This window comes from Pistacia vera, unplaced genomic scaffold (genome assembly GCF_008641045.1).
Source record: "Pistacia vera cultivar Batoury unplaced genomic scaffold, PisVer_v2 Contig1034, whole genome shotgun sequence".
NCBI lineage: Eukaryota > Viridiplantae > Streptophyta > Magnoliopsida > Sapindales > Anacardiaceae > Pistacia > Pistacia vera.
In genome coordinates this window covers 50,681-62,960 of record NW_022195066.1, presented here as the reverse complement: position 1 = coordinate 62,960, position 12,280 = coordinate 50,681, and the positions used below count along the sequence as shown (strand labels likewise).

The window sequence follows — 12,280 nt, the reverse complement described above, 5'->3', positions numbered from 1 at the left end:
AATGGAGGTGCAGTTATAAAAAATATTGTTTTGATTTCTTATTTTATAATTTATGTTTTAGTAGTACAATATTAGGACTTTAATTCATATTTTAGTAGTATTAGAATTTCAATTGCCTACTCTTGAAACTGATAGAAGACCGTGTCTTAAAACCAGTAAAGATAAGTTTAATTGATGAAACTATAAATACAGTTAGGGATGGGCATAATACTCGCCCCGTAGGGACCCATCCTGACCTGCCCTGAATGGGGCGGAGTTTTCCCAAATTATTTGGGGTTTGGGCCGGGCCTGGGCCGAAAATCGGTCCCTGAATTCGAAGACGGCTCAGGGACGAGATTGGTCTTGCCCCAGCCCGACCTGATTTTAACCATTTAATCCTATATTAATTTTTTTTAATAGTTGAAAATCAATCAATGAAGCCCTAAATTATACAAGAACAATTTTATACAAATAGGTAATAAATAAATCTACCTTAAAGATAATAAATCATTATAAATATTTGTAATACATAATATATATATAGACACACACACACGCACATAATATATTAGTGTTATGAAACAAAAGCTATATATTAGACATTATACATTATAAATGATATATATGTATAATGTATATAACATATATATGTTATACATTATAAATAATATGTTATTATCTATAATCATATGTTAATACATAATATATATGTTATGTATGTATAATATATCATTTGATTTTTTGATTGATTATAATAAATTATTATAATTTTTTTTGGTTCCTCATTGAAGCATTATTTCAATTCCATTACCTGATAGTTTGACTTCAATAAAAAGGTGTCCATGCTAGTTATTACTCACAAGGTAAAAGATGTTATAACAACTCTAAAGTATAAATCATTGTCTCAAACAACCTTAGATAAATATTTTTTTTATCTTAAACCTTTAATGTAACATAACATATTTTTTTTGGTAATATATAGATAATTATTATTATGTGGAGGCAATTTTCCTTAAGATAGGAATTAGAAAAATTATAACTTATTACAATATGAAGTTTATTCTTATTTATAACTATGCCAAATTGGGGCTAGAATTTTTTATATCTTTATAGAGTTTATTTATATATAGAGTATCATTATAGAAAGGTTTTACTATAGTTATAAATATATTGATTAATTATTTAATATACAGGGTGGTTTTTTTAAAATTTAAATAATGTTGGTTTCTAATAACAAAGTTTAAAATCGTTGTTTTTTTTCCTTCACGTTACCATGACCGACAGTTAGTTCAAAGGTTTCTCAATAATAATCCAATACACTTGTTAATAATATTATAATTATTATTAACTTATTTGTTTTCATTTCTTTCTAAAATGACGAAAAATATGTTGGAATTTATAAAGTATGAGCACAGGAACGAATTTTGCCTCGTTCATACAGGTTTACCCGCCCCTATCCCTTGCCCTAAAATTTCGGGGATTAGGATAGGTTTAGGGATTACACTTGGTCTTTGGAGGCAGGGACGGAGAAACCACTAGTCATCCCCAGACCTGGAAATGAGTAATGCTATGCTTACTCATGAACTTACTAACCACTTTACTCACATTTGTTAAAATTATATATGGTACTCGTACTATGCTTATGGTACTCGTACTATGCTTTATATTTACAAAGGTTAGTAAGATGATTAGTAAGTTCATGAGTAAGCATAGTATTATTGCCTGGAAATTGACAACCCTACTATTGCAATTAGAAAAAAAATTAAACAATATGAAGGTATAGTTGTCATTTTACACTTTTTATGAATTATAAAATAAAAAAAATTAAAAAACTTTTTAATTTATAAACTTATAAAATAAAATATAATTAACAAAAAGAAAACAATAAAGGACAACAGAATTATAAAATAAATTTGATATAAGAATATTTTTTAGATTTGTTTTTTAATTTAGAGATTTTTATTTTAAATCTATAATTTTAGTCTTGAAACTTCTTTTAATTGTTTATAAATTTCCATTCAAATTATTTTATTGTAATTTTATTATATCAATCTCTACGGTTCAAATTTTTTATTTTATAATTATTCTTCGTGATAAGACAATTGGGGTAATGATAGACACTTCAATTCAAAACATTAGCACAGTCTAATTCTTTAGTTATAATAGTTTGATAGGGACTATAATGATGTTTTCAAATTTTAATAAACCAAACCATACGTTCTCCAAACCTCAGGTTTGAAAATGTGAATTAACTCGTTTGGTGACTGCGTCAGCCGTCCGAGCCTCCAGTCATGACTATTTACGATTGTTAATACATTTTTCGAGTTGGCATTGGCAACTCTGTCTGTCTCTCCCCCATTTTTGTATCCTTTGTCTTCTTTTCCAATACAAAAAGTTTCTGAAGCTCCTCTCATTCTGTGCTGCATCACCGGCAAATGGAGAAACCATTCGCTGGAAACTATCGCATTCTACTCTGGTTCGTATTTCTATCCGCCAATATTTTATTCCTCTTGTTCCTTAGTATTGATTATTCATCTACAATCAGCACCAACCATGTGAATGGTCATGTAGAAAGCAGAACTGATAATGCTTATGTAGAAAGCAGAATTGATGTAATTACTAAACAAGCTGATTTCGAACAAAATCTCAATCCAAAATCCGATGTAGATTTGTGTCTAGGTCGATATATTTACCTTCATGATCTCCCCGCTCAATTCAACGACGAAGTTCTCAAGAACTGTCATCTGCTTACCAGAAAAACTGATAAGTTTGATATGTGTCAATCCACAGAGAACTTCGGTTTCGGTCCTCAAATTGAAAAATCTTATGGGGTTTTATCAAACACAAGCTGGTTTTCCACTAACCAATTCTTGTTAGAAGTAATATTCCATAATAGGATGAAGAAGTATGAATGCTTAACGAATGATTCATCAATTGCATCAGCGATTTTTGTACCATTCTATGCTGGTCTAGATCTTAGGCGATATCTTTGGGGGTTCAAAGCATCAGTGAGAGATTCATCTGGTCTTGCTCTCGTCAAATGGCTGGCAGAAAAACCTGAATGGAAAAAAATGTGGGGTAGAGACCATTTCTTAGTTGCCGGAAGGATTTCTCGCGATTTCAGGAGACAATCGGACAGTAACTCTGATTGGGGTAGCAAGTTCAGATTTTTGCCTGAATCTGAGAACATTTCAATGATTTCAATCGAATCAAGCTCTTGGAACAACGACTTCGCAATACCATACCCAACATATTTTCATCCTTCAAAAGACAGTGAGGTGTCTCAATGGCAGGATAGAATGAGATGGCAGAAGCGAGAGTATTTGTTCTCCTTTGCCGGCGCCCCACGATCCAGACATAAAGGTTCTATCCGGGCTAATGTTATCGACCAATGCAAAACTTCAAGTAAGTCGTGTAAGTTTCTGGATTGTAGTGATGGCGCCAACAATTGCGACGACCCGGTTAATGTTATGAAGGTGTTTGAAAGCTCAGCATTCTGCATACAGCCTCCTGGAGATTCACTGACGAGAAGATCGATATTCGATTCTATGTTAGCCGGGTGTATTCCGGTTTTTTTGGATCCGGGTTCGGCTTATACGCAATACACATGGCATTTACCGAAGAATTATTCAAAGTATTCTGTATTTATACCAGGTAAACTATTAAGGGATAAGAAATTCAGGATTGAAGAGAGATTGCTTCAAGTTTCAAAGGAAGAAGAAATAGCTATGAGAGAGGAAGTTATAAATTTAATTCCAAGTATAATATATGCAGATTCAAAGTCTAAATTAGAGAGAGTTGAAGATGCATTTGATTTAGCAGTGCAGGGAATTCTTGAGAGAATAGAGACAATTCGTAAGGTTGAATAGAATAAGTTGAAGTTCTAGCTATCAGATAAAAAATGAAGTTGCAGAAAGAAAACAACGAGAAGAACAAACGAAATTCATTGAATTGTATGCATCCAAAGATATGTTTATTAATTAATTTATTTTTGATAACTTGATGTGAGTGGCTTTCATTTTGTTCTGTTGGAACATGTCTATTAAAATATTCAGAAGCAAAAATGCAATTCGTATAAAATTTTTAAATATTTAACATCGGTCATCTTCTTTAATTAACAATTAAAAAAATATTAATTTGACCAGCAGCCACAGGTACCTAATTTCAAAGCACATTCCTTCACGCTATTAGTTACCGACTAGTTTTGGTTTCTTGTGGCACGTAAAATAATTATTATAAAACAATCAACTATAAATAAATATATAAACAAGTTGTCTGTCTTAATTAACAAATTAATTTTTAAAATAGCTGAGATTATCAATAGCGATTTATATATGTACCTAACAAATAGGTTCGATTGACACACTACTTTTCTACTATTCTATCCTAAAAACCAAAAAATGTATTTGTTTCAATATTTTTCAAAATTCAATCTAATCGTATTCAACTCAAAACATTAACAATTATTTTCTCAATAAAAGTTTTAAAATTAACAAAAACACTTTCACCCACCCACATATTACCGGCAACCAGCCACCATCACTGGAAGGTGATTAAAATCTGTCGGAATGGCACATGATCAATTGGAAACGGCCAGATCCACGACCAAAGATTTGGTCGTTGACAGCTAGATCTGGGTATTGACGATGACCATATCTTGGTCGTCATTTGGCGATCGTTGACGGCCAGATATCTTGGACTATCTGGCCGTCAACGACAACTAGATCTGTGGTTCCGGTAGATTCCAACCACCTTCCCGCATTGTGGCCAGCTGCGACAATATGTAGGTGGGTAGGGGTGTTTTTGTCAATTTATAAAATTTTATTATTGGGGGTGTTTAGTTAAATTAACAAATCTAGGGGGTTAAAAATAATCTAAATATTTAAAAAAAAATGCTATTTAGAAATATACAAAAAACTTTTAAGAATCCTATCCTATTTTCCAAAAATGCTATTTAGCATAGAATGCTATTCTAAATAACTAACCAAATGGAACCACATATTGTTTAAAATATTATTATGTATATTGTTGTGTATGATTTTTCTTTTAAGCTCGGAGGATTGCGAGGTTATAGCCCGATCAAAAACCAACTCGACTCTACCAATTATCTGACCCAGCATAAGCTTGTCGAGTGATAGCTCGACCTAGCATAAGCTGGTCACGACCAAACCATGCAGTTGTTCATCCGATTCACAGATAACTTCAGATCCCGGGTATCTCGGAAGGGATTAGATTGACAGCAATCTTTGCGCAATCAGAATGCCCAATCTTGAGAATATTGGAGTTGCATTTCAAACTTAATTGTAATCCCTTTATTTTCGCTCTTTCCTTTGTCTAAATTTTGTATATAAACCCCCTCCAATGATGAGAAAGGGGTTAGCAAATTATTCTAGGACTATCATTGTAAGCTCTTACAGCAAATATAAGAACAGTGATGTAAGCTCAAGAGTTCCTCTCACTGAACCACTTTAACACCTATGTCATTTTCTTTACTGCATTTTAATTACTTACTCTTTACTGGTTACCCATAATCACGCACACATCAGTTCTGATCCAGTTAGGGTCAATCGGATCACTCTAATTGGTGTATTTTTGCATCAACATTTTGGCGCTAGAAGGAGGGCCTTCGCCAAAATCTCAAAATTTCCGGCAAGCAATCCTAGTGACCCGATCACTCCAGGCCCACAATGGTGCTTACAAGATCGAAAACCACCACCGAAAGCCACGACAATGTGGAAACCACCCACTAGGGAGTGCAACAAGACGTCGTTGGGTGATGAACACCAATCTCGCCCAAGCAGTAGCCTGCGAATAACCAAGGGGTAGGGACATCGAATCCCAAGAACAGCTAACATGTGGAGATGATCAGAACAATGGTTGCATAAGCGGTGCAACAGAACGTGGCTGAGCTAAGAAATCAGCAACCGACCGCCTAGAACATTGACTAGCCATGCTTCACTAATGTCACCCTGACAAGTCGGAATTCAGTCGATGACCAATCTGGTTCATCGGCATTGAGGGGCGACCGACATCCCCGACATCATAAAGTACATTCCACCCACGAGCGTGGGCCTCGTGGGCAAACTAATCCCGGGAGGCGACCAGGAAAGTAGCCAATAGGGGAAAATCAAGGTAATGGTCGCCTACGAGATGCTCAACCTACTTGGTGGTGTCCCTAGTGTCAGCGTGCCAATTTTAACCCACACCCAAGACGTTCCGATTATAACCAACGTCGCGAGCAACGCACTGACGAGCATGATAACACCTACCATCCCAGTCAGTATGACTCAACCTCGCGCATCAATGCGTATAATGGAGGGGGCTCACAAGCAACAGATTTGCGAACTCACTTGCTCGGGTAAGGTTGAATAGGGCCAGCCAAGGCAATCCTTACAACGAAGACTTAGATCGAGTACAAAAAATGCTTGACGATCTAAGAGCCTGCCAAAACAATGCGACAGAAGAAACAATGAGTTCTCACTTCGCAGAGGAAGTTCGCTAGGCTTTGCTTCCCCAGGGATTTAGGAAGTTAGAAAGTAAGTTCGATGGGAAAGGAGATCCCAGAGCCCACCTCAACACTTTCAATGACCTAATGGAGCTGCACCAAGTCTGTGACTTAGCAAAGTGTCGCTACTTCGCGGTCACATTGGTAAGGGATACCAAGAGGTGGTACAAAAGACTCAAGGTGAACTCCATCAGTTCTTAGCAACAATTCTACTCGATGTACTTGCAACAATTTCAAGCGAAGAGACAGTTCACAATGTTGTTCAGCTACTTGAGCAACATTCGTTAGGAGAGAGACAAAACACTGACCTGGTATATGACAAGGTTTCAGAATGAGCAGGCAAAGGTTGTGGATGCACCTGAAGAGTCAATCTGGACTTTGTTAATTACAGGTATCAGGCTGCAAACAGAGTTGTGGAAAGAGCTCGAAAGTGAAGACCATGTGAGCTTGGCAAAGTTTTACCAGATAACTGCTAAACATCAGCGAGTGGAAAGCTTGCTAACCTCCCTAGCTTGAAGCTCACTAAGAAGAGCTCCAGATAGGCGACAAGATCGTCTAATAGACAAGCAGAGGGGCTAAGATCATAATGATAAGGAATTGAATAGGTCTGAAAAGAGACAGAGAACAGATAACTGTGGGGACAGACAATATTTCTTGCGATATGCAGAATACTCTCCCCTCACTCAAGACATAGATCATATTTATGAAGTCTCCCGTGAGGCTAAGAGACTGCCCTCTCCAGAGAGAATGAAGGGGGCTCTGGGCAAAAGAGATCGACAGAAATATTGTCGATACCATTGGGACATCAAGCATGACACCAATGAGTGTCAGGTTTTATAAGATACCATCAAAGATCTAATACGAAGGGACCACCTAAAAGAATTTGTTAAGGAGGCACCAACTTGTGAAAATACTAGCGAGTAGAATAACTAGATCTAGCAAGCCCTGGCCAACACTAATGATGATGTCCTAGTAGGCATAATCTACCGGGGGGATCCTGACATTGCAGGGTGTTAGAGTATGTGCCCTAGAGCCAATCAATTATTGTAAAATTGACTTTGTAATAAATGTTTATTTATCAATAAGGGCACATTCTTCTATACTGTGTATGTAATTATATATTTCCTTAGGATGGTAGAATAGTGACGAGGGTATTAAGTGTTTCAAATCTTGATAGTGAGAACCCTATGATCATATATTGGCCATTCTAGAAACTTCTGTAGCCCTAGTATTATTCTAATCAAGGACACAGATAATACGGTAAGGCTATCATAGTGTTGAATGACCCTATCAAAAGGTAGTGACTGATCTCACTTGTTAAGGTTGTTTGCCGACAACCTGGTGCAACGCATGAGTGCTTGCTAGAGGCAAGTTCACTAGACATACCCACTAGAGGATTCTATATGGATGGTAACCCCAGTGTCTATGGAATAAATTCTCTAACAGATGGTGGTGCATATGATCCTTAGACTTGAGATCACCGAAGCGCCTTGTGCACTAATTGGTGTAGTTTGACACTAGCCCAACGTAGTTCTATTCAGAGCTATCAATACGGTATTGATTGACTACATTGAGAAGTGTATCCAGACTATAGTGGATCGACAAAGGATTTATCACTCCTAGGTATGGGAGAAGTTATCTCACTGGGTAATTCAGTAAATGACAATGACACTAAATTTGTGGCCACAGTGGGATTGAGTCGTTACTCAATTCAATTTAATATTCTTGTCATTGGTCTAGTAACTAAATACAAACATGTCAAGGATATCTGAGGTTGACACTATTTATGTACCATAGTCTCAATGAGATAACAGTTGATGAAAGGATTTGATTGCACGGTAACCATACCGTTGACAGGCTATGATTTCGCTGAATCCGAAGCTATCGGGTGGCCATGATGTCTTGTTAGGGGCCAATCTTGGTTTGTGTGTAGTGAGATGATTAATTGGTGTTAATAGCGATGCTACACACTGCCGATATGATGAGAAGCCTACAGGTCACACCTTTAGAAGATAATTTAAGAATCAATTTGTGACAAGGGTATTTTCGTCTTTCAGGACAAGAGGGTATTTTGTTAATCTTGTAGTGCAATTAAACTTGCTGAGGTTGTTGCCTGTATTTAATTTGATATTAAAATTAAATTAGCAAGATTATTTTTAAATATATGTATGCATATATTTAAATGAATTATTATTATTAATTAAATGTTAATATATTATTATATATATTAATTATTTTAATAATAATAATAATTAATTAATTTAAAATACCAATTACATGGTGTTTGGTTGCAAGGCTAAGCTTGGGTTGGTGCCCATGGGTATTCCTTATTGGAATAGGGTTTTAATTAGTTGCACTATATAAGTGCAACTTAATTAAAACACAAAGAATGCTTTTCATTAAAAAAAAAAAAAACCCTAGCCACCCTCTCTCTCTCTCTCATGTTTACGTTTTCACTCTTTGAGTGGAAAAGAAAATTTTTATTTTCTTTGATTATTCTTAATTCTTGAGCCGGCAATTGTTCTAGCAAAACAATTGTCGGTTCTTCGGATTATCTTCGTGTGGATTTTCGTGAGTGCAATCCTACATTGGATCGATTAGTGAACAGTATTTGATGAATAGTGTTGGTGAACAATGTTAAAGTAGATGCCCTAGAACCAATCAATTATTGTAGAATTGACTCTTTGTAATAACGTTCATTAATCAATAATAAAAGGCATTTTATTCTATATCACGTAAATCATTATTATTGCAATATGTATTAATATATGTCCTTAGAATGGTAGAACCGTGACGAGGGTATCAAGTGTTTCAAATCTTGATAGTGAGAACCCTATGAGCACATGTGGTGGCCATTCTAGAAACATCCGTAGCCCCAGTATTATTCTGAAGTAAGGGCACAGATAATACGGTAAGGCTATCATAGTGTTGAACGACCCTGTCGAAAGGCAGTGACTGATCTCACTTGTCAAGGTTGTTTGGTGACAACCTGGTGCAACACATGGGTGCTTGTTGTAGGCGGATATACCGCAGCAAGTTCACTGGACTGACCCACCAGAGGATTCCATATGGATGGTAACCCCAGTGTCTATGGAACAAATCCTCTAACGAATGGTGGTGCATGTGATCCTTAGACTTGAGATCACCGGAGCGCCTTGTGCACCGATTGGTACAGTTTGACACTAGCCTAACGCAGTTCTATTCAGAGCTGTCAGTACGGTGGTGATTGGCTATATCAAGGAGTGTATCAAGACTATGGTGGATTGACAAAGGATTCATCACTCCCGGGTACGGGAGAAGTTATCTCACGGCGCAATTCAGTATATGGCAATGACACTAAAACTGTGGCCACAGTGGGATTGAGTTGTTGCTCTATCCAGATTATAATACGGGTCATTGGTCCAGAAACTGAATATATAATATCGAGAGTAACCGAAGGTTGACACTATTTCTATGCCTTCGTCTCGTCGAGATAACGTATGATGAAAGGATCGTATTGTACGGTAACCATATCGTTGACAGGTAGCTACTTTGCTGAATCCGAATCTATCGAGTGGCCATGATACCTTGCTAGGGGCCAATCTTGGTCTGTGTATTAGTGAGACGATTAATTGGTGTTAATCGCGATACTATACACTACCGGTATGATGAGGAGCCTATGAGTCATACACATAGAAGATAATTTAAGAGCCAAGAAGAAAGAAGGGCGTTTTCGTCTTTTTAGGCGAGAGGGTATTTTGGTAATTTCACAGTGCAATTAAATTTGCTGAGGTCGTAGCCTTTTATTTAATTTGTTAGAAAAATTAAATAAGTGAAATTACGGTTTAATGTGTGTTCGCACATATTTAATTAAATCATCATTATTGTTAAATGTTAATTAAATATTAATTGATTTTAATTGAAATAATGATGAATTAAATTAAAATATCTAATTGGGAGTGTTTGGCAAATTTGGGGGTGTTTGGGTTGGAGCCCAAGCCCATTCCATATGGGAATAGGGCAACTAAAATAAGACCATAAAAGAAAAGGTTTTAGTTGGAAAAGGGTGTGTGTTATTTTATTCATTCTTCAATTTTTGAAAAGAGAGAAACTTCCAGCCTAAAAACTCTCCCACGCCACCTTTACTGTTCCATTGAAAAACAAACACTTTTGTTTTCTTCTTGATTTCTTAAGGCCAAGGAGGATCTAGCAAATCCCTCCTTGGTTCTTGTTGATTGTCTTCGTGTGGACCCCTAAGGTTCGATCCTATACTTGGATCGGTAGCAAACACGTTCAGAGACAATATTGGCGGAGTCTCCAACGTGGGTATGAATCTAAACTTTAGATTTATTTTATTTTCTGCAGATTCTTGATATTATACATAAACTGTAAAATTTGTGCCTTGATTTTGGGCTTTAAGGAACAATTTACGGTTGTATAAAATTTTTTGTTTTCCACTAAGCAACCGGGTCGTTTCCTAACAAACAATATGAATAGTTTGGTGAATAGTAGTTGGTGAACAGTGTTTGTGAGCGAATTCAAAGATATTCAGAGGAGCCTCCAAACGTGGGTATGAACTAAATCCTTGAATGGATTTGTTTTTACACATATTTTCTTTTACGTTTTAGTTTATGCATGAAAACGTTGTAATCTGTACTTGGATCTTGGTTCGTGTAATTGATCAATTCATTTGAAATCTTTTTCTGTTACACGAATCCGGTCAGTTACTAACACAGGGAGCTCAAGGCACTCTCCCAAGCAATATGCTCAAGAGGCTAGGACAAATTTGGTCCCCCAAGTAATGAGTTGTGAACAGAAGTTGCCAAGCGGCCCAGACAAGTGAGCGAGGTGATAGGATTCATAGTGGAAGAGTGTGAAGAGTCTCCTCACCGTAATCACGATGCGATAGTGATCGTAGCCATGATCGGCAATGCTAGAGTACTGAGGGTGATGTTGATAATGGAAGCACAACGAACATCATTTTCTTGGGAGTTTTCTGAGAAATGAGATTCATACAGAAAGACTAGATAGCCTGGTCCCTTAGGGAACAATCAACCTAATCGTAACTCTAGAGGCACAACCCAAAATCAAGACGGTGATGGTAGAATTCTTAGTGGTGGACTACCTAACCACATACAATGTCATCCTCGGAAGATTGATCCTAGATAATCTAAGTGTAGTCACTTCAGTGCGCTGCCAAGCAATGAGGTTTCTGACTCCAAGCGGGGTCGCGACGATCAAAAGCTGTAGAAAAGAATCTTGAGAATGTTACAATCGGGCCATAAATACTGTACTAAAATGGCCGCTCTCGAGAACCATGGTCATTGCAGAGTCTAAGCCACACCCCGGACCTCTCGAGGACACCATAGATCCTTCATCCATAGGGAAGAGCTCACTGTAAGGCCAACATAAGAGTTGCGAGAGATATCTATCAGCGAGGAGGACCCAACTCGCATATTGAAGATCAGTAACAGTCTGAGCAAAGAGCCGACAATCTAGTTGGGTTTCTAAACAAAAACCTAGATGTATTTGTATGGGTGCATGCGAATATGGTGGGGATCAACCCTAAGGTAATGTGCCATAGATTGAATATCGACCCAACAACTCAACAACTCAAAGATGAAGTTGACAAACTCTTAAACATCAACTTCATCAGGGGAGTTCAGCCCGATGAAGAAAACACCTTATTTATTACTGACCAAGGTATTTATTGTTACAGAGTTATGTCATTTGGTCTAAAGAATGCTGAGTTACTTACTAGCATTTGGTGAACAAGATGTTTGCTGAACAAATCGGCAAGACAATGAGGTGTACATT

At 36.9% G+C, this 12,280-nt stretch overlaps 1 protein-coding gene across 1 annotated transcript; it reads left to right on the top strand.

Annotated features, from left to right (window-relative positions):
- The first annotated feature begins 2,320 nt into the window (after positions 1 to 2,320).
- On the top strand, positions 2,321 to 3,944 carry LOC116124294 (probable xyloglucan galactosyltransferase GT14). Its single transcript, XM_031410006.1, has one exon. The coding sequence runs from the start codon at positions 2,415 to 2,417 to the stop codon at positions 3,846 to 3,848; it is 1,434 nt and encodes a 477-aa protein (XP_031265866.1). The 5' UTR covers positions 2,321 to 2,414; the 3' UTR covers positions 3,849 to 3,944.
- Positions 3,945 to 12,280: the final 8,336 nt, after the last annotated feature.